This window comes from Gossypium raimondii, chromosome 13 (genome assembly GCF_025698545.1).
Source record: "Gossypium raimondii isolate GPD5lz chromosome 13, ASM2569854v1, whole genome shotgun sequence".
In the NCBI taxonomy this organism is placed as follows: domain Eukaryota; kingdom Viridiplantae; phylum Streptophyta; class Magnoliopsida; order Malvales; family Malvaceae; genus Gossypium; species Gossypium raimondii.
Window position 1 is genome coordinate 57,024,951 of NC_068577.1, and position 24,635 is coordinate 57,049,585.

The following is a 24,635-nucleotide window of genomic DNA, read 5'->3' on the forward strand; positions in this document are numbered from 1 at the left end:
GTTAGTGTTGGATCCCGAATTATGAATGTGCATAAAATTAATTCTAAAATTCGAATTAAACACTAAAAAATTAGTATTGTTAGTTGTAACCTTTAAGTATTAAAATGCATAACTTTTGTTAAATACAAATATCACATTATAAAAAAATGTCAAACTCGAGTACCAAATTATATATTAAGCCTTTATATAAGATTACTAAACTTTCATAACAATGGGACTAAATTGCACAAAAATCATTGCAATGTGTATATATTTGTTAACCATACTAACTGCATTTACATTAAGTTATAAAAAAAACTCCTTAAAAATCTTTTGACTATTGCATATTCCCCCCTATCCCTTGCAAGGCTTTGAAGAATTCTCTTTTGCTTGTTCATGTTGGCTGAGATCGAGTTCGGTCCCGGCTACCTTGTGATAGGGGTTACACAACATTTCTACTTACATTCATTCTCGTAGCACAAAATTCAATCACATCCTGGAACCATTTGAAGTTTGTGGCAACTTAGATACAAGTTCAGCATAGCCATCAGCTGAACTGATCGCAAACTCGCTTAGTGAACTCATCGCAACAGACATTCCGGCACAAAGTACCCTTACAGCAACATCGCTTAATTTCTCCGTCGTCATAACATCTCCGACTTCATCAATATTTACCAACTCCATATTTTCCCCTGATGCAAACCTCTTAGACCCGACTCGAGACTCCTCTCTTAGCTGTTGTGAATAGAGTGACCCCATTCCCGCTGCAAAAAAATCTATCCCGTCGAGGACTGGTGTCTCACGAGTTGCATCAAGGAACCTTGACCATTGGATGCAAAGTCCGAATATTACGAGTGTCCCACTGGACCGGCGAGGGGAAAACGGTAACTTGGATGTATCAGGGTCTGACCTCAAACAACGGAGGAGCCAACCACTTAAAGCACGTAAATAGGACCGTTGAGAAACGATCCAAGACTCGAAACAAGCTCTCCAATTCCTTAACTCGGCTTCGAGATTTGCAGCAGCTGAGATAGAAGACTGTCGTTTTGCTTCCAGCTTCGAAGGTGCTCCGGCTAGTAAAAGCTTAGCTTCATCTAAGGTCCGTTTTTGAGCCTGGTGACACTCCACCATCACTTTCCACATCCTAGCTAACCTGTTTGTTTACAAATTGAAGTTTTTAGTTTGAAACAATAGGATACATTATATGTCAAGAACCGGCATACCCGTGCACCAATTCCAGAAGTTGCGGTTGCAACTCCTCGTCCCTTAGAGTTTCAATTCTCTTCGAAATAGCTTCAACTGAATGTATTGAAACCTTCATCTGTGTGTGCAGATCCCTAATTGCTGCTCTCGTTTTATCTACTACGGACGGGTCATCACCCTTTACATCTTGGTTCCTCAGCTGCCTACTTTTCTTCTCGTAAGCAATTCGAGTCTTTTCTCCGGACTGTTCGGAAATGTAAGAACAATGTCAGCACGAGGTGAATATATATGTATATATATTCGAGCAGTAGATATACCTTGACTTCCTCGTAAAGTTTCTTCTCCCAGGCATACAATCGATCCAATGTCGATTGGTGACTACCATGGAACATGCAGGATTCTTCAGATACGGAGCTGCTGCTTTCATAACCTGCCTCTCGGGAACTCGAAGAATTCATTAAGAATCTCGACGAGGACGACCGTGATGAAGCAGACCGCAACAAAGCTACCGGATTCAACATTTTCATGCCTGCAAGAATGAACGCTCAAGATCAGTATGCTGAAATTTAAATGACAAGAAATACCTATTATTGGCCATGTATGAGTTTCGACCTGTAAGCTCATTCGAGGTCGATGAGTACTGAGCTCTACTAGCCTCTAACATTCCCGACACTTCACTCGCTGCATCACAAGCTACCATGAATTGAGCATCGAGATCATTGATAACTTCCGCCATACTCGTTGGCCTTTGGTTTACATAAACCGTAAAACCGGGTGTTTCTTCTTTAGCTTCGCTACTTCCAACTACCGTTTCTTTGTTACTAACTTCTACTTGTCCAGCAGTTTGTGATCGTACTACTTCTACACTCACTTTCCGTTGTGGCTGTACATCTTTTACATCGTGCTCGGTTTCGGCCATATCTATTTCCTCCTCATCCTCGTCATCCTCATCAACATCCTCAACCGTAACTTCTTCTCTATTATAGTTTGTATGTATTTTAGCCTTCTCTTCTACCGAATTCACCTTACTTTCGGATTCTTCATGTTCAGTTTCATCTTCTTCTAAATCGGGAATTCCTTCTTCTTCCCTTACCTGCCTTAGTCCTCTAACATCATCGTCCATGACTGCCTGATCGAGACTACTTCGGTTGGGATAACCGTAGTAATCTAAAGACGAAAACGGATTCCAAAAAAAGTCCCATTGCGCCGATTGAGGTGAAGGGGGATGTATATTTGGCCTATTGTTCGGAGAATAAGTAAAAAACGAGGAATTATTCATTGGAGAAGATTGCATTGCGAAAATACCATCCATGCCATAATGATGCACTGGAGAGTAAGCTTGAACCCGAACAGTTTCGGGCGATTGAGGTCTCTCCTCAACCGCAACAGCAGGGTTACCACCTGATCTCAAATAACTCACCTTCAATGTGGACTTAGGATTAGATTGAATCGATATGAAACCGGGACTCCCTTTCTTAACAGGCGTAAAAGGGGGGGTTATAAACGAATCTAACAAGAACTCATGACACTCATCTCCTTCGACATAATCCCGAAGAGCTGCCGAAACTCGTTTTAAGGATTGAATATAAGCTAAATGCCCTGTAGCAAATCTTGTTCTTTGCTCTACTGCTTGCTTAATGAAATTCTTCCTATCTTTACAAAGCTGAACCGCCTCTTCATCGTCTAATTTCGATGTAGAACATCCCATGATCCGCTCTTTTACGTATCAGTTCAACAATGTGAACGGAAACCCAAAGCTAAAAACGTGTTCCCGAATATTTCCAACCAGATTCCAACGGATTATCCCCAAACTGTTCATAAAAAAACAGATCAGTTCAACAACAACTTGAACCCATTTAATGAAAGCATTATCAATGGATTCTTTTGCTAATATACAAAGGAAACAAGTATACAAAGCTATGGTGTTTTCCTTAAACTTCAAGCCTTAGAACATATCAAACTTGCGTGCACCATACATACATACATACATACAAACATACATGTAAAGAACTTATGGTTTAACACAGATTATGATACATGAACAAAGGGATATTGAACAAATGAAAATGAAAACAATACTAAAATGTAATATTTAAAAATACAATAAAATAGAGAAAATGTAAAAAAAAAGATAATTAAAGGTTTGGAACAAAAAGAAAAGAAAAAGTAATTAAAGGGAAAAAATAACCAAAAAAATTAAAAACATTAGTTTTTTTTCCTTAAAGAAGAAGGAACTCCAAAAAGAAAATCCTTGTAAAATGAAGTGAAAATAATAGAAAAATCATTCCAAAACTAATGAAAACTGAAAATTCATCATTAAAAAAACCCACAGAAAAATTCTACAGTAAAACAAAACTTTCTTTTGCAAAAAGAAAACATATACTGTGTGGACAAAGTGCAGCAAAAAGAATGAAAACTAAACCAAAAAACAAACAAAAAAATGGGTTTTAAACATTTCATTGTTGAATGAAGAGTGTTCATATTATAATTTTGAAAAAAAAAATTAAAAATTATTGATAATGTACCTGGGAAGAAATGTAGGCGGGAATAAGATGAAGTTTTTTTGCTTTGCTCTGTTTTGTTTTGATTTTTTGGGGGCCTGATCAGAGGGCAAAGAGAGAGAGAGAGACGTTGTGGAAAAAAAAAAGATTAAAGCAACGGTCAAAAAGACAAAAGTCAAGTGAAGGACAAAATTGGAAAATGAAAATTAAAAATAAAATAAAATAAATAGAAAGTGTCATGTTGGAGAAGTTACTGATAAAGTGAGATAAAGGAGGACAACGAATATCAACTTGTCAGAATGTTTACCCTTCATGGTTTCGCTTTATTACGATAGTGCCACGTAGCTTTATTTTCTGATCGGTTTAATTCTGCCGTCGTCGGTCCCTATACTTTATGGAATTTTGAAATTTAGTCCACTTTTAGTTTTAGGGATTTGACCTTTCTATTTGCCTGATATAATGGCTAGATAGGTAATATATGTCGATTTTTTTAATTGGTCAAATAGGTTTTTTTTGAAGATTTAAAGAAATAAATCAATTTTAGAGAATGTGTGTGAAAGCGTATCTAGTTGGGCAAGTTTTCTACTTACATGTCGACAAATTGTGCCCAGCTAGAAGTGTTTTTTAAAAATTCCAAAGAAAACGCGTCCAGCTAGGCGCGCTTTCCCTAACATATCAGTAGAAAACTCTTCCAGCTAAACGCGTTTTCACACACTCTCTCCAATATCGGCTTATTTCCCTAAATCTTGAAAAAAACAGCTTATTTGACCAAATATTGAATTATAATTTTTTATTAAAGTCAAAATGCAATTTGTTTCATTTGTAAGCTTGTAACTTTATCAATTTCAAAAGGGTTAAATCATAGCTTTATCATTTAAGAGAGCAAAATGATATTTTATCATGTATTAATTTATAATTTTCTATATTTTAAAGGATCTAAAGCATAATTTTTCCATTTTATGGGGTTAGTCCTTTGACTCCCTCTAGTGTTGCCCTTGCTTTGTTAAATAGTTTGATTGCATTTTTATCCCCATAAACCATAATAATTCAATTTAATCCCTTATACCCCGTTTGTTAAACAAAAATTCTCAATTTTGGCACCTCTTAAAAATTAAAAATTTTATTTAAGTTCCCCCCATGTTTTTAATTTTATCCCCAACTCCCCAAACTAAAAATTTTGGCTTCGCCCTTAGTTATTAATTGGACTCTTATTTTTAAATCAAACAGATTAAATTCATTAAATTAAAAGCAGATGGATTAATTTTCAAAAGTCTAAAGAATACAAGGACTGGAGCATGATTAAACCTTTCTGACCCAAACGAACAAAATCTAGTTGTATTTAATTATTACTAGATTGTATACTCACTACGTTGGGAGTTTAAATAATTAATTGAAAATAAAAGTTTTAATTATACTGAATAATCTTCAATTTAAATGCCTTTAAAAAATTCAATTAAAACATTATTTTATATCTTTAATATTTTATGAAAATAAATTTAGATTTAAATTAAGATAAATTAGCAAAATATGAAATAATTTGAAATTAAAAATATAATGTAATAAAATTAAAACATGACACGCGGTTTTGTACGCGAATTAATCACTTCATAATATAAGTACATCAATCACTTTATAATATAATTTTAAAATAAAATAATAAATTAAGTAATAAAATATATTTATCAGTGTAGAATTACTGTGATAAATTATATATATAATTACCGCAATGTTCTTGCCACATGGCAAGAGGTTGTTGGCTTTATATAAATAACTATTGAAAATTAATAAATTATGTCAAAAATTAAATATAGAGATAAAGATCTTATTGATTTCGACATCACTTACGCTTCCCGCTAGGTTTATTATCGATTTGTGTCAAATTATAATGTAAAAATTCAAATGTTAGAATACACTTTTTACAATTAAAATTTAGTCCCTCTACTTTTTATTTTTAAGAATATAATCCTTTACTTTTAAATTTAAAAATTCAGGTCCAGATTATCACCACTATTAAAATTATTCTTAAATTTTTTGGTGCGATATTTTGAAATTTAAAGAATATTTACTTGATAGTCATATAACAATAAAAATAACGTGAAAATATTGATTAAGATTTTCCCTAAAATACTCATTCAAAATCATCATGATAATTTTTTTGTTGGAATAGTTTTCTTGTAAATATTTGATACCATCATTTTAATTGAAATAGTTAACAATATTAACTATTTAGACTAATTAATGACACTATAAAAGTGAATGACCGAATATATCGTAAATTAAAGTATATAAATTAAATCTAAAGTTTCTTAAGGGTCAAAATTGAAATTTAACCATTGTCTTATAATGTCAAAAAACGACAAACCTAAAAGGAATGTGAAGTCACATGTCGATCTCTAAGACTCTTGGGGTATTCAAATTATATATAACCACCTAATGTTTTAATCAAAAAACTTACTATTATTAACTATTTAGACTAATTAATAACATTATAAAAATATAAGATCAAATTATGTTAGAAATTAAAGTATATAGATTAAATCTTAAATTTAAGCATATTAGAAAGACCAAAGCTGATATTTAACCTCTTCTTAATAATGCAAAAAAGAAAAAAAATTGTTTATGTACCACGTGTTAATCAAGGAAGGTCTTTTGACCTTCCTTTTCTATATAGGTATATAGATATATAGATAACCTCGTGTGATAGTTTGATGGTTAAGGGTGTTCATTACCTTAGGTGTAGCTTGGGTTTGAATTGCACTAGTTATGTTTGTTGTTTAGGCTTTACCTTATTATTGTAATTTTGTTTTACCCATGTAATGCACGAGCTAATCATATGAATTAATTAAAATATATTAAAATATTTTTTAAATTAAAGTGATTTACTTAAATTTTTATAATAAAAAGATACAAAAACATAAATTATTCCTTTCATTAGTTTGAATATATAATATTAAAATAATTTAAAAATAAAATATGAATTAGTATGTTGATAAAAAATTCAAAAATATTATTGCAATATGAAATGGATAAAACTTTATAACCTAAATAAACAAAAGTAATATTATTTGTATTCCATAAATCCATAAATTAAATTAAAATAAAATGAAAATAAATTAAAAGTGAATGTATATTGAATAATTAAATTTTATTGATTTACGTAAAAATTAAAAGGCCTATTAAATACGTATTAATTATTTTTTTCTTGACTTAACTCAATTTCAATTAAATAATTTTTAAAATACTTTTATTTCCCTGAGATAATAATATAATATAATATTTTATCATTTTGATATTGTAAATTAGCAAAAATGAAATAGAGATGCAACAATTTTGTTTTTATCAATTTCTTAACTAAAATGAGATAAAATAATATATTTGTTTGTTTTAGAAAATGCCAATGGTAACGTACATTGCAATCCCAAAGAGACGTGGGTTCAAATTTTGAAGATGACATTATTAAAAGAGGCAATTATAAACTCTAGATCGTAAAACAAACATGAATAATACCAAAAAATCATATTTATTTTATTACATTTATTAATTAATATAATTTATTATTAAAATTAATTCAAAAATGGGATCCACTTTAAATATAGCTAAAAAAGAAGTGTTTTGTAATTCAAAGAACTAACTTGATTACTCGAAACTTAACGTTTCCACGTGTAATTTCATTCTTTCTTTTATATTTTGTGTATATATATTAAAAATAGGACCCATTCACTCATATTTAAAACTTAATTTAAAAATAGGACCCACTTTAAATATAATTAAAAAAAAGGAAATATTTGGAACTCAAAGAATTATCCTAAAACTCAATGTTTTCATATATGCTTCCGTAGCTTCTTTTTATATTATATATATGATTAGATATAGGGTAAACTACACCGCAGGTCACTTTATAGCATCATTTCTATTTTGGTCACTGTAATTTTTTGTCAATTTAGTCACTCTAATTAAAGTATTGTTCGAATTGATCATTATCGTTAAAAACTCCGTTATTCCACTAATGGATTATTGATGTGACACATTAGCCAATTAAATGATGATACGTGACACTTTTTTTTTTTCCTTTCTCTCCGTACCTCAAACGAAGAAACCAAAACCATGTGGAATCTTATTTATGAAGCCCAAGAGTCAAAAGAAGTTGCTCAAAAGCTATCATCCCTTGTGGACGAGGCTTTGCAGAGTTTTTCTGCTACAATTAAGAAATTTCTGGTTAGTAATCCTGAAACATATTGGGAGAACTTCCAACTGTATTTTTTTTTAATGATAATTTTAAATTTGAAAGACAACTAATTAAGTCAATGTTTTTATTATTTATGCTTGTATCCTATCTCCATCTCATTGTTTAGCTTTATGCTTTCTATCCAGGATTTTAGGGATATGATGTGTTAGAATTCTAAACAATAAAAAACATCGAGAAATTATACAATCTTATGCATCAAAAGACGAGATTTTTACTAAAATATTATTAAAAAAATAAAAAATTACCAAAATATTATATTTTTTTATTTACGAAAATAATACAAAAAAAAACATCCTGGAGGAGGGTATCCCATAGGCGGCACCAAAGGTGACTTTCCCATAGGCGGCACATGACTAAAATGTAATGATCTAAAGTTTTAAGGACCTGATATAAAAATTTACCATTTTAAATTTTGAAAGTGAATTGGTGCCGCCTGTGGATGTGGCGGCAATAAAGTTGAAACTTGGCTAATTGCCTTCTAAGCCCTCCTTATTTATTATTTTCTTTTTATTCCCCTTCAACTCACTTTTTTATTTAATAAACAAGCCCTTAACCTATTTTTGTAGTTAAATAAGCTCTTAATCTATGATTTTTACTCATAAAAGCCCTTTATTTTATTATTAAAGTAAATATATTTTACCTAAAGTAAAGCTATTTAAAAAGTATAAACTAATTCGCATTTTATGTTTATGTGAATTTGATGAGAATAGTTTATTAAATAAAAAATTTACTAAATTTACTAAATAAACATAAATAAATGAAAATTTGACTTTTTATTTTAATACTAAATTAAGAGATTCATCAATTTGCTTTAAAAAAATTATCAATTTAATACTTTTAAAATATATTAATTATGAACATATCAAAAATAGGAGAAATTATTTTATGAACCCCTTACCATATAGGGTATTCACTCGTTAATCAAATAACTATATCACGTAAGCTTATTTCTTAAATTGTTTGAACATTAATCTCGTTATAGGTTCTTATCATATCTGTTTTTTTATATAATATTTAAAACTACACATAGTCCCTCTCCAACCCTTAAATAGGAGGATAATGCGCTTTAACGCATTCAAACCCACATCCTACTGAATTGACAACAATACTGATACCAATAATTTAAATATTGTAATGAGATTTGTGTGTCTTTAAAATGCAATTTTAATGAAAATCATGCCCCTTGCATCTTAAAAGTCAGCAAAATAGAAGAAGAAAAAAGGTGGTTGTAATCACATGCATGATTGATGGAATACTAACAAATTTGTATTTATTTGTTTACTCATGGAAATTTTTTTCCTTAATTTTTCAAATAAAAATAAAAATAGTAAATAGTCTTAGTTTGATTGGCGCACATGTTGTTGTAATAATTAATATGTGGATTTGAATGCGCTTAAATATGTATTATCCTCTTATTTTGTTAAATTAATTATGATAAGGAGTTCGATAACCTTTAAATAAATAAGAAAATTGTTTACTTTGTTTAAAAACCCAACTTGATTCAACAAATATAATTGGTCCAATTTAACCATCTAACACACAAACAATCTCTCTTTTTTGTGCATATAAAAATTTGATAAACCATAAAAGTAACATGTTTTTAATCTCATTCTTGACGCGTTTTTGGATGATTTATTATGTAAATTAGTGAATTTGATGCTCCTAATCCTTTAAATTCATGTTTCTATACTTAGGTGATCATAGGGAAGTGAAAAGAGCAAAAAACGGTCAAAATCGGACAAAAGGAGTTGTTTTCAGGATCCACACGGCCTGGGCATTTCCACACGGGCTGGGCACACGCCTGTGTGAGCCACACAAGCTGGCAACACGCCCATGTGTCAGCCCGTGTCGATTTCGCTCATTGCTTCTCTTTTATGCAAAAAAAATCCAATTTTTAGGGTTTTTGAGCATTCTAAAGTTTATAAATACATATTAGAAGAGGACCTAAGCGGGCAGACAGAGAAGATTGAAGAAAAGACTCGAAGAACGCCATCAAAATCATCTCGAAAGTGGATCTCATTCAAGATTGAAAATCTCCATTTAATTTCTTTAGAAGCTTATTTGAGTTTCTTTATGTTTTGTTGTTATCTTAACACTAAGATGTTTCTATTTAGAATTATGAACTAAACTCCCTAGATACCTAAGGAAGATGAAACCTATGATGAATCTTATTATTTGATTTTTGATTTACATGAAAAATACTTGATTTTTGTTCTCAATTATGTATGCTTATTTCATGTTTTAATAATCTAAGGATATTAATTCATGTTTAATGTGCTTATTTCAGTGGAGTAAAAGTCTCTGTTTAAGAATAGATCTAGCATAATTGAGTGGAGTTGCATGCAATCCTAGAAATAATATGACATAAATCTATCGGATTAGAGTCAAATCTAATAGGGGAGTCCATAGATCGAGTTAATGCGACAATAGGAGTTTTAATTAGAAAGAGATTTCAATTAATCAAACTAAAGTCAGTTGTTCTTACTCTCAAAAGAGATATTAACATAATTTAGGGATTTCTACAAATCAAGACGCAAGTTAATAAATCGTTTAATTCAGATTCAGATTAATAAGTGAAGTCTAGGTGGATTCTTTCCTGGCTATTGTCTATCTCATTGGTTATCTTCGTTTATTTTTCCCAATTCACTCTCTATTGCGTTCTTAGTTAATTTAGATTAGTAAATTTAGATTAAAACAATTCCTTCAATTTATCAGCTAAATAATAGAAAAAACAGTAATTACTAGTACTTTTAGTCTTTGTGGATACGATATTCCCTTCTCACTATAGCTATACTATTGTTCGATAGGTGCGCTTGCCTTTGTCGTAATTATAGTTAGTTTAGTGACAATCAAAATCAATGTTTTTTGAGTCGGTTAGTGCTGAAACTGATCAGACCACCAACTTTTAATCCGATCGATCTGTCTAGTTAAGTAAATTATTAAAAAATAAATAAAATTCAGTTCAACCAATTTTTAGCTTGGTTTAATCGATTTATACCGATTCAGGGGTCAACTTTTTTTTTTGTCAGTCTCCAATAGGGGAAAAAACAAGGGGCTAGATAGATAAATTTTTTATTTATTTCTAGCCCTTACCTTCGTCCCTTCTCCCAAAACCGATACCATAATCAGTTCTCAACTTGATTATGATTAGATAACACTAATATTTGTCTTTTATTTTAATCAATACCAACAAAAACCAAAGTTAAGAAGAACTTTGTTCTTTCATGTAAGAATAAGAAGGAACCTTTTCCTGATTTATCCTTTACTACCAAAAAGTAGTTCACAAAAAAAAAAAAAAAAGATTCTACTCTTTTTTAAAGGTTGTTGATATCAGATAAATTTGATCGATTAAATCGATTGATCCAAAGAGGATAAAAGTTAATTAATTCAGTAAATTAATTGTACCGATAGTTAAGTTAATTAAATAAAATTTTATATTATTTTAATATTTTTAATAATTTATTTAATTAAAATCGATAGACTAATCAAATATAGAATTATGCCCTAATTATTTGACTATCTTTTCAAATTCAAAAATATATTTTTATTCATAATACGCAAATACTAAGTAGGAATTGAATCCAATTAGAAATTCGTAAATAATTAAAATTAAATTTGTTCATGAGTTGGATAGTTTGTTAAGTTTGAACAGATTTTAATGTCTTGACTCGACCTGTGTTCAATTTAAACAATAAAAAATATTTTTAAAATTTAAATTTAATAAAAAAATATAAAATATTTTTATTTTAATGATTTTTAAATTCTTTTTCGAGTTTGAAAATGTTTTGTTACCGGGCCGGGCCCCCGGGTGTAGAGAATTTTGGTTTTTGGGGAAAAGCGAAAAAGAAAGACTTTCGGCTCTAAAGTAGAAAAAGATAGCAGCAAGTGTGGGTCCCACTGGGGAATTGGAATAGAATGAATGGATGCCTCGGTTATGGTTTTCTCAACAATTGCCCACTACTTTACCATCTATTATCAACAATGCCATTGGACTCTATTATCTTCTTTTTCATTTTTAAAAATAAAATAAAATAAAATAAAAATTAAATTGTGTTTAAATTTGTTTCTTTAAATTAAGTTTATATTTTGATCACTCAACTTTAAAATGTTATAAAATGATCATTTAATTATTCAAAAGTTTTCATTTAAGTAATTGAACAATAAGAATGTTTTTATTTAAGTTGTTAGGCTGTTAAGCTTTTTTTTTTAAATACAACTACCTAGCTCCAAGTAATTATTCGACAACCAGTACGATGGATCTGTACCAATCGATTTGACAACTATTATTGGAGATTAGAGGAAAAAGTTGTTTAAACTTTAATTCGTAGATTCGTGACATTCAAAGTTGTTTCATGAAAAAAATTGGACTATAAAAGAGAAGGGGAAGGATAACTTTTTATTAGTGTAGGCGGTGTGAGCAAATGTCATACATCAACAATTTTAATAGTCCAATGACTTAGATGAAAACTTTCGAATAATTCAGTGGCTATTTTGTAACTTTTTGAAGTTGAGTGACTAAAATGTAAACTTACTAATAATTTAGTGACATTGAGTGCAATTAATCCATTTTAGAAATGACACAAAAAGACTTAAAAACAAATTATTAAAATAAAAATAATACTAAATAAACATGGTTCTACAAATATTTTACATTTTTATCAAAAAAAAGGAAAAAAAATCATTTTTCACAGTCTATCCTAACTCTTAAATAAGAGGATAATGCGTTTCAGCGCACTCAAAACCATGTCGTCCTATATTGATGATAATACCTATATAAATCAAGCTAATACTTAACCGGTATTAAATTAAAACTTTATAAATAAATATATTGATGGAAATATAACGGACCTTATTGATGAAGAAATTAAATTTTATACAGGAACCATGTCCAAGGCCCATCTAACAATCTCTTGAGGATCCATTTTATGTCCAAAATTAAGTCCTTTTTCGGCTAAGGCTCATAGTCATGCGGAAGTACTAGCTAATGGTAAAACATGGAACTACATGAATTAGACTACAAACAATTTAGGGATGACAAAATCAAAATAGCTCGATTGATTTTGATCCGATTCATTTTGAATGGAGTGAAAATTTTTGTTGAATATTTTTTTGAACAGTGGGTATAGAGCGATTATAATAATTGTTTGTCCCATCTCGTTTCACTATATAAAATTACCTTTTTTTATCTTTATATATATAATTATTAAGATGGTAAAACGTACTAATGTATTATAAAAAATCATGAAAGTGGTAATAATTATCAAGATTATACATTAATAGTGAAACATAATTAGTAGTGGAGTAAAACATGTCCGCTAAGGAACGATGATAGATTTAACAAAATCACCCCCACCCTACTCTATTATCATCTCTAAGTGAGATTCAAACTTAACTACTCAATATCCGATAATGATACCAAACTACATTGATCAAGAGTATATATATATATCTTCAATAAAAAAGCCCATTGGGGTGGAAGAAGAATCACTAAGCACAATATCACGTGGATAAGTTGGTTTTTTTTTTTAAATTAGGTAAGTGTTTAAGAGTGTGTTAAAGAGATAACTAAGAAGATAATTCAGCCCAAAAAGAAAATAGGGTTTTGACCCATGCTTGTCTTTTTTTTTTTGCTCTTTTAATTCCTTTTGATCTTGAACAACATATCTCAATATATGGAAGACCAGTACATGTAACTATTCATCTCCATATCCTCTCAAAAAATTATATTCCCACAATGCCCAATCACCTTTCCTTTATAGTCCATGGATGTCATGTAGGACCAAGGTTTTTAGAATTGAACCGATGATTGAATTGGTCAAATTATCGGTTCATCAGTTTAACCGATTTGATTGGTTCGATCGGTCTATTCAATTCGATCAAATAAATTATTAAAAAATTCATAAAAAATATTAAAAATCTGATTCAACTGCTCAATTCAATCGGTCTATACTGGTTCAATCCCCTTCTTCGAATAGATACCTTAACCAGTTCTCGATCCAATTGTATTGGAAGGAGTGGATTGGTGTTGTTTGAATTTCCACAAGGGTCAAATTGAGAACAAAAAAAAGGGGGAAAAAATGAAGATTGTATTTTGTACTATATATATTCCATTGGTTATGTATTAATTATTCTCAATATAAAAAAAAAAAACGTGGTGTTATGTCATTCCTCCATTTCAAAAAAAGTCAACCTCCATTCTCACCTCTACCTATAAATATTTAGAAGAAAGTGCCGCAGCACAACACATGATCATATATATATATATATATGTCATTTTTGGTCGTGGAAGTGTCTTGCATGAAGATACAGAGAGTGGGTTTGAGCCAAGGATGACTTGCTGCCTCTTCACTCAACTCAATTAAGTTGCTACTCTTATATATACTCTGTGTTATTTTTAACTCGTATTATTTTTTCAAAATATTTGCATCTTTGAATATATGAAAAAGATTTGTTTTGAAAAGAGTGAGTATCATTGTATCAAACTCGTACTTGTATTTAATATTTATCACAAGTCTCGAAATATTGTGTGTATATATATATATATATGTGGTGATATTTGTGGTTTAATTGAGTTGATGCCGTGAGTATAATTATAAAAATATAGGATGTACTTTTATTAGAAATTAAAATATAATCGATTTATTGTTAAAAAAACAAAAATTTTGTATCATATCTTATCTTTATTCATATTTAGCACAATATCTTTCTAAAAAGTTAAAATCATTATATTAGACTACTAAAATATATAATTTTTATAAATTCATTTATTAAATTGAATCAAGAAAATAATATAGGTACCACATTAAAAAATGTGTCAAACTCGGTCTTGAATAATATATTAAACCAATAATATATCTATAGTATCATTCAATTTAAAAAAATTAAAATAATAATTTTCACAAAATAAATTATATTATATAAATATGTTTTTATCTTCTTATATTTTTTATCTAAACTCAAAAAAATCTACAAAAATAAAATTTAAATCTTCAACTTTATCATTTGACATAATTTTTAATAAATATATACTTTTAAATAATTGTTTTATTGTGATCTAATATTTTTAATAAGATATATTTATCACTTGATAAATTTATTTCTTTTTAAAATTATATCATCCGTTAAACATTTTACACTCGTTTATTGATTTTCAAATTTTACTATTTACCTTTTAGATTTATGATTTTTATATTTAACGATACTATTTATTTTAAATAATTTAAATTACATTCAAAGTCATTAAACTATAAGTAAAATTACGTGTTGGTTATTCAACTTTAAAAAGTTATAAAATATTATTTAATTATTAAAAAAATTTTATTTAAGCCATTGAGTTATTAAAATCATTGTTGTATGGTCTTTTCTGTTCTCATCGCCTATATCAATCGTAGTCTTACTGCTTCTCATAATGTGATTCGAGCATTGTGTAGAGCAGAAAAAGTTTCTCTGGCCGTGAGGTATCTAACACGTATGGAATTAAAAAATGATGTGGAGACCTACTCGATGGTCATTACATCTCTTTAGAAGTAGAGAATGGTGAATACAAGAATGGCTCTCTGCGCCAACCTCGTAAAGAGAGGGCTCCACCCTAATCTAAGTGGTCATGAAAACTTTAGGTGATAGGTTATCTTTCTACTGAGCACCTAAATCTGAACGGGCCAACGTGTAGTCGTAAATAGAGGTAGGGTAGAGCCCTCACTTTAACGAGATTGGCATAGAGAGCCATTCCTGTATTCACCATTCTCACCTTCTAAAAAAAATTTTAATGACTATCTCGAGTAGTTCTTCACATCATTTTCTAATTCCATCCGTGTTAAATATCTCACGGCTAGATAAACTTTTCCTGCTCTACAAAATGCTCGAATCACATTATGAGGAAGAGCAATAGGACTACGAAACAAACCGGAGCTTACCATCTTTCCAATGACGATTAATTCATTTTTATCAGTTTCGGGACTTAAACATTCAGGTGGTGGGTAATAATTTGAAGGAAAATGAGAGGATATAATTAAACCGCATAGTTTAGAAACATAATAAACAGAACTTCTCGGAGGTTTTAGTGGGAAGCTTAGAATGATGAAATTCATGGTGAAAGAATACAAAAAAAACTAGGGGTTTTTGTGGGATAGAAGATGAGCAAGTGCATCTGATATATAATAACCAAGAATGGAGAGGAGGTGGGGGTTTTATTTGCGGTGCGTATTTTGTGTGCGTAACAGAAAAACCATAATCGAAGGATGGGTAGAAGTTTCGGGAACCCTGTCTAGTGATGCTGTTTTGCTGTAGTGGTATTAGAGTAGACGTATAAGTCTGTAGGTTTTATCGGAGCTGGGTTGTTGTCCTTGTTGGGCTTTTAGGTGGATTTTGGTACTTTGTTTTTTTGTTTTCTGGCCAGGCCCACTTTATGACTTTGGCTCTGCAATATAAGTTATAAATACTAAATAGTGTTTATTTCATCTTATTTCCGAACCATTTATGACTTTGGCTCTTTTGTTGCAGGTTGTAGCTCATGGTTTGCCTATTGTTGCCACCAAAAACGGAGGTCCTGTTGACATACATCGGGTATGACTCATCAATTATTATGTTTTCTACTTAACATCAGAGAATCACAAGCTTTTGCGAGAATCCCAAGTTTGAATCCCAGCGGTGACAATCAATATGAGATGTTTTGCAGGTGCTTGACAATGGTCTTGTTGTCGATCCTCATGACCAGCAGTCTATTGCTGATGCTCTTCTGAAGCTTGTTGCAGACAAGCATCTTGTTGAAAATGACCAACCATGTTGCTGTTATGTTTTTGTTAAAGTTATTTGTTGAGTGCATACAGCTTGTATGCATGCTGCAGCAATTGTGCATGTTGCAGCAACATATTTTCTGTTTTAGTTGCAATGTAATTTAGTTTGGTTGAAAATGAACTTAGTTGTTGATGTTTTGATGGGTTTAGGTGATGATTGAGCTGATAAGTCAGCTTATTGATGTGTACAAACAATGTTTTAATAGTCCCAATGCTGATTAATTAGTGGGATTAGTTGAATATTTGGTGATGTATTTTGACTATAAATGTATTGTTTTCATATTGAATGAGTAAGCATATCAGTTGTGTAGAGCAGATTGCTTCCTTACTGCACGTTTGTGAGCAAGTAAATTATATCAAGCCCCAACACATTTGGTCAAGATACCGTCAAAATGGTTTGAAGAACATTCACCTGTTTTCATGGCCAGAGCACTGTAAAACTTATCTCGAATTGCCAGTTGCAAACCAAGGCATTCTCAGTGGCAAAGGAGTGATGATGGAGGTGAAAGTTCAGAAACAGATAGTGATTCATTGAGATGATAATGCTTTCAATGGGTGGAGATGGGAGTGGAGCTAGTGGAAATGATAATGCTTTAGATTCCGAAGGTAATGACCGAAAGAGCAAGTTGGAGAATGCCGTTTTATCATGGTCAAAAGGTTTTTAAAAGATCAAAGGAAAGCTGGATCCGGAGACAGAATTGACCATGGTTCCTTTACAGGTAAGTTTCCGGTATTAAGGAGGAGGAAACATATCTTTGTCATTGCTGTGGACTCCGACTCCAATGCAGATCTTCTTGATGTTATTAGAAAGGTTTTTGAGGCTGTCGAAAAAGAAAGGATTGAAGGCTCTATAGGTTTTATATTGTCAACATACATGACAATATCTGAGATACAGTCTTTTCTAGTCTCTGGAGGCTTGAACGCTAATGATTTTGATGCTTTCATCTGGCAATAGCGGTAGTGATCTCTTCTATTCAACTATTAACCCTGAAGATGGTCCCTTTGTAATTGACTTCTATTACCACTCGCACATCGAGTATCGTTGGGGTGGGGAAGGATTGAGAAAGACTTTTGTCCGTTGGGCTGGATCTGTTACTAATAAGATAGCAGGGAATGAGGAGCATGTTGTCACTGTAGCCGAACACCTTTCGACCAATTACTGCTACATTTTTGAAGTGAAAAATGCAGGAAGGGTAAGTTTTCTTTCATTAAGGATGAATTCTAGTTTACATTTCTAACTTGTCTAGCATGTTCACGTATGCTTATGGTTTTCTTTATGATATCATGGGAAACATCTATTTTATGTTTATGTTCTTCTCAGGTTCCCCCTGTTAAAGAGCTCCGAAAGTTGCTGAGAATTCAAGCTCTCCATTGTAATGTTATTTATTGTCGAAATGGAACCAGGATAAATGTTATTCCGGTTTTGGCATCTCGTTCTCAAGCCCTCAGGTAGAGTTTTTATGTTTCTTTTATTATAGCTTAATTAATGCTGCTGGGGTTTGATCCCTGGTTACTGGAACTAAGAGTCCGAAACTCTAGCAACGGATCCCTTCTGGTTGCTTGAATATCCATGTTCGACACACGTGTCTGAAACATATTCAGATATGATCCTCAAAGGCTCTCCAAATATATAGAAAAAATTCAACCACCCATGAAGGCCATTTATCTGTTCCTGACACTCTCAGTCACACCCGAGTCTGAGTTTGTTTCGATCAATATTTCCTCAATGTGTAGTCAACAAAGCAATGCAATGCTTTGAAATGTTAATGCTTGAACTTCTTTCTCTTCTCCGATCTTCCTCAGGCCACCGTTGCTTTAAATAGTTGTTTTCATGTTTGCTCATTGGGATTTTTTCTTTTAATTGTTCTTAAACTTATCCTATTTAGCTATGTATCAATCCAAAGACACCCCAAACACACATTTCAGGTATTTATACGTTCGGTGGGGCACCGACCTGTCGAAAATTGTGGTTTTTGTTGGAGATTCCGGGGACACAGATTATGAAGGTTTGCTTGGTGGGGTGCATAAAAGCATAATATTGAAAGGAATTTGCTGCAACACAAGCAATCAACTGCTCGCCAACAGAAATTATCCGCTCTCTGATGTCATGCCCGTCGAGTACAGCCCCAACATTCTTCAGACCTCTCAAGATTGCACGAGCACCGTTCGCGAATTCTTGGAGAATTTACTCAAAAGCTAAGAAACATTAAGGCCAGGCCTCCATTCAATATTCTCAGCAAACTCCGGTCACCTACCGTACTGTCCTTTCTCCAGCGCCTGTTGGTGACTCGTAAAACATACCTTCAAGTATGGACTTTGCAAGGCTGATAGCTTTTGCTTTTTCTTTATTACCCTGAAACATGAACCAAAAAAAAATGTAAATATATATCCCTGATATTTGTACATTCCTTCAAAAATGTCCTTTGAATACCAGCTGTTGAACTTGAACTTATAAATGGCTGGCTGTTGTATCATTAAAAATGTGTGGAATTGGATTACCTTCAAGCCTGTATTTGGCTTTGTTCTTATCATAATAATCTAATACTGGCTTACAAGTTGTTTATGCAGATATTTTCTATTGGTTAAATTCTGTTATTAGTCCTTATACTTTGTAAAAGTTATGGATTTAGGCTTTGTACTTCAATTTAAATAAATTCAATCCTTGAACTTTTCAAATTTGTCAATTTTAGTCCCTATACTCTTTGAAATTTGAAGTTTTAACCCTAACCCAATCCAATTACTAGTCTTGTACTATGTATGCAGATGTAGATTTGGTCTATAATCTCCAATAGAACCATTTTAAAACCTATACTTTTCAAAATTTGAAATTTTAGTCTTGGTGCAAATGACAGCCGCCAATCTATTACTTGTAATTTTAGTGGGTGATGAGTGGAAGTAACAAAATTTAATGAATTTAACCGTTATTGTTTGATGAGGACTAAGATTTTAAAATTTTAAAAATATAAAGACTAAAAATAATTTTTAATTTAACATAATAATTTGGATCTCTACTTTTAAAATGACATTACTTAATTCAAATAGTTATTATCCTCCAATATTTGGGTTAAAATGCATACATAAATTGTTCTTAAAAACTCTGTTCTAATACAAAAAATCTATCTCGATATAATAAGTCAATTTAATTAAATTGGAGTACAAAGGCTAAATCCATAACTTTTACAAAACTAATAACATAATTTAACCAATAGAAAATATCTGCATAAACAACTTGTAAGCCAATATCCACCGATTTGCAAGGACTGTTGTTTTTCTTTTAAGTACAATTATTGAGCTCCAAGCAATGATTTGACAATCAGTACGATGGATCTGTACCCATCGACGAGTAGAATTACATACCTTAGATCCAAGTTGATTTGACAACTAGTGTTGGAGTTTGGAGAAAAAAATTGTTTAGATTTTAATTCGTAGATTCGTGATATTTAAAGTTGTTTCATGAAAAAAAAATTGAACTGTAAAAAGAGAAAAGAAAAGCTAACTTTTGATTAGTGCAACAGTGCGAGCAAAGAAGTTCATAAAACAACAATTTTAACAATAAGTCAATGACAGTGTTGTACGTGATAACATTAGGATTAGGACCTCTTTCTTCTAGCATCTTCAGCTCCATCAATATCCCGATGATATGAAACTCAATGATTATGGTAGTGTAAACATTTATATACGCAACCTTCCCTATTTCAATCATTTCACGACTCTTAGAAATTTTTCCACCTATACAAAATCCATTAATCAAAGTATAAAAAGTAAAAACACAGTAGGTTGAAAACTTAGTTTTATCATTTTGCCCCAAACAGATAAACTATAATCAAGTCGACAAAGCTTGCAATAGGCACCAACCCAGATGTTGAAAGTAACATCATCTCTCTTAACTCTCCACGGTTCCATTTTGCCACACATATAAACAATTGGTCATTGCATGCATGTGCAGTTGGTATAAGCATGTTTGAGATGTGCATCAATTATTGCTTGTTTCAAAGGTTTCCTTTAAACAACTTGGTTCCATGTGTACATACTTAATTGTCACTTCTTCTAATGTCTTGCTTACTACAGTAATTATTGGAGGAAAAATATTCCTGTTCTCGCAAAATCACATAGGCTTTATGCAATTGATTTTATCGTCTACAGATACTCGAACAAACCGAATCCTCTCGAGGTTGTGGACTCATTCTATACATTTGAGACTTGGGGTTTCCAACGAAATGATTTTTGTAGCAGTGTGGTTAAAGACAAAGCTTTCTTTATTTAAAAAAAAAGTATACTAAGAGTTTTAAAAATTTTAGAGGACTTAATTAAGAATTTTAAAATTTTCAAAGGAAAATAAAATTTCAATTTTTTTTTTAACTTCAAGCAAAAAATAGAAATTTCCCAAAATTAATTTGTTTATATCAAATGTAATTTCTACAAATATTATAATTTCAAGCAAAAGTTATTACTATTGCAAACGCATTAAAATTGCACAAAAATTTACTACAAAAATAGCACAAACATTACACGGAATTTAGTAAATGGTAATCAATTAATTTTACAAATTTATTAAGTAATTAAATGATAAATTAAGCTTTTAATATTTATTTTTTTATTAATTTAGTCTTTATTCTTTTTTTTAAAACTTAAATTTAGCCCACCACCTTTTAAAGAGTCAAATTTGACCATTAACCTTTTAAAGAGAATTAAATTATTTTTAACAAAATTCTTATTAAAACGTTAAATTTTTAAACATAGAAGCTCGCATGACAATCTTTGAATTTAAATTTATTTTATTTTTGAATATTTTATAAATTCTAAATTATTTGTTAACGTGACATATAAGACAAATAGTGTTATGTTAGCATGAAATGCTACAATGCAGGTTGTCATGCCGATACTGTTAAAAAATTAATGTTTTAGTGAACATTTTAATTAGAAAAAAGTAATTTAACTCTTTTTGAAAAGTTGAAGGCCAAATTTAGCTCAACAAAAAGAAGAAGAAGATCCAAATTGACAAAAAATGTAAAAGTTAAAGGCTAAATTTATCATTATGCCAAAGATGAAATAGAATAAAACACACGCGTAATTAAATGCGTTTAAACATGTGATGTTGAAGTTGTTGCAACAACAACAATATAAACCTAGTAAATCAACCACAATAGGGTAAGTTTAGGAGTGATATCAGTTCGGTTCGATCAGATTTTTTAGAATTTTTTAACCATCCATCATAATTTGGTTCAATTATCTATCTTTTCTATTGATTTTTTACTTTTATTTTTAGACTTGTTTTTATAAAATGAGCTTTGTTTTATGGATTTTGAATATTATTTGACAAAATGTAAAGGTCTTTTTCATAAAATTTCTTAAAAAATTTCAAGAACTTTTAAATTATTTTCATTATTTTGAATATAAAATTTTATTTATATCATAAAAATCAAGATTAATTAAATATTAGATAAAAAACAGAATTCGGTTAGATTTCAAGTAACTACAATTTTAAACTTATATTTCATAAATCATCTAAAAATCTCGATTTTTGAATTTTTTGAGTCGGGTTTCCAGCTCTGACACCAAACAACTAATAAAGTTCAACAAAATAACTAATAAAGTTATAATGGACCTATTTCAAGTTTACATTGGATTAGGCCCAAACCAGTTTTCTTCTTCTTTCTTATTAATTGTTCTTTTTTTTTTTGTTAAACTCAAATTAGTCCTCTATCATTACATAGATCAATTTAATCCCTATATTAAAAAGTTTAAATTTGTAGCAACTTTAGTATTTACTATATAAAAAATTATTTTTATCAACTGAACTTCAATTCCAAACAAGATATTTCATTTACAAAGCTATAAAAAAACTTTGAATACCTTTGAAAATATCAAATTTTTATTGTTTTTAGGGGGGTTAAAGTGTAATTTTACATTAAATAATTTAAATTTTTTAAAAATATTAAGGGCCTAAATGTAATATTTTCCATTTACCAACTGCTGCAACACAACACAACACACCTAAGGACCCCTCTAGGCAAACAATTGTGGCTCCCTCGTACGTGCTTGTGCCAGTTTTTTCTTTTTGTCATTAATGCCTTCCTTTTCATTTGCTCATATTAGAGGTTAGTTTTTGAATCCTATGTGTTTGGTATTTTTTTGTTTGGAAGGAGAGGAAGAAATATATAATTAAAATATCAAATTCGTAAAATTAAAAATGAAAAACGAATCAATCCAAAAATAATAAAGAATCAATTTATTTTTTATAATTCAATATGACGAGACTCTGATACCACTTGTTAGAACTTTAAAACAAAATCTAATATAGACTTAAAACTATAAACCATGATCTATCATATCAAATCATCAAGAATAAATCATATATCTGAATTCATTGATTTCTTGAAACCTACATATCTTGGGGTTTTGATCTTCCAAACTGACACAAGTAATCTAGAAAATATGAGTCTTTTTTTTTCTAAAAATGGAATATTAGAAAAGTTAGGTGGAAGAAAGAGGTCTCAATCCTAATGTTATTAACTCACTCCGTAAGAAGGATTGTTAAAACAAGGTCTTTGTGTCCTCTCCCAAATGATAAAGAAAGGCATTGTTGAATGCATTTTACAAGAGGGAATGATTTCCAGAGCTGAAGTTATTACAGGAGGGGATACTAAGCTCTGTCGATAACAACTTCATGATGGCTACATGTTTGACATAATAATAAAGATTACATTACATAAACAAAGTTCTACATCTAACTCTTTTTTTTTTTTCTTCATCATGGCGATCACAACTTTAACCCTGCAAATCATCCCACGCTTGTAAAATGCATCAAGCAGTATGTTGTAGGTGTAAACATTAGGCTTGATGCCTTTCTCCAACATTTGAGAGAAGACAGTGAGACCTTTCTTTAACAATCTTTTCTTACAGAGTGAATCAATGAGGGTGCTGTAGGTGATGACATTAGGATCAAGGCCTTTTTCTTCCAATATCTTAAAATCTTAACAGCTCCATCGATATCCCCAATGATATTAAACCCATTGATTAAGGTAGTGTAAGTATTATATTAGGAAGCATACCTGTTTCATTTATTTCACCAAACAACTTAATAGCCTGATCAACTCTCCTTTCCATACAAAATCCATTCATCAGAGTAGAAAAAGTATAAACAGTGGGTTGAAAACCTATTTTCATCATTTTGCCCCAAACAGATAAACCATAATCAAGTCGATGAAGCTTACCGTATGCATTAATCCAGGCGTTGAAAGTAGCAGTATTTGGCTTGACTCTCTAAGGTTCCATTTTGCGCCAGAGATAAACAACTGCGGCATGCTGGTCCTTGCTAGCATGTTCTGCTAATTTTTTGTTGAATTTAAAAGTTGTGAGGTTAGGATATGGGTTTTTACATATCTTGTTTGAATTTTCAAGAATGTCAAAAACTTTTGTAGTAATGCTGTTGAAATAAGAGGGTGAAGTGAAACGAAATAAAGAAGGCTTGCCCATTGCAAGAGAAGTAGAGAAAAGCAAGAGAAGCAGAGAAAGAAAAACAGGGATTGATGAAGAAAGATAAGCAGAGAAAGAAAAACAAGGATTGATGAAGATGAGAGAAACATGTGCAGCATATATATATAGGGGGAAGGGTTGGCAGGACCCAGGCCCCTAAAACTTTTAAAAAAAATTACTTTTTTGATGTCGTTCCATTTAGCCACACATATAAACAACTGTGGGATAAATCTACTAATTTCTCATTGAATGCGAGAGTTTTCAGGTTAGGATATGGGCTTTTACAAGTCTTGTTTGAATTTTCAAAAATGTCAAAAAATTGTGGTGGAATGCTGTTAAAATAAGAAGGTAAAGTGAAACGAAATAAAGAAGACTTACCCATTGCAAGAGAAGCAGAGAAAGAAAAATAGGGATTGATGAAGAAAGAGAAGCATAGAA

At 30.8% G+C, this 24,635-nt stretch overlaps 1 protein-coding gene and 1 pseudogene across 1 annotated transcript; one reads left to right on the forward strand and one right to left on the reverse strand.

The window, feature by feature from the left end:
- Positions 1-222: 222 nt before the first annotated feature.
- On the reverse strand, positions 223-3,848 carry LOC105783668 (protein ROLLING AND ERECT LEAF 2). The gene is made up of 5 exons (XM_012609250.2): positions 3,708-3,848; positions 1,795-2,993; positions 1,500-1,711; positions 1,203-1,426; positions 223-1,132 (listed from the first exon to the last, which is right to left on the reverse strand). The coding sequence occupies exons 2-5, from the start codon at positions 2,888-2,890 to the stop codon at positions 469-471; spliced, it is 2,196 nt and encodes a 731-aa protein (XP_012464704.1). The 5' UTR covers positions 2,891-2,993; positions 3,708-3,848; the 3' UTR covers positions 223-468.
- Positions 3,849-7,787: 3,939 nt separating this feature from the next.
- Positions 7,788-19,146, forward strand: LOC105781731 (probable sucrose-phosphate synthase 1; annotated as a pseudogene).
- The last annotated feature ends 5,489 nt before the right edge of the window (positions 19,147-24,635 follow it).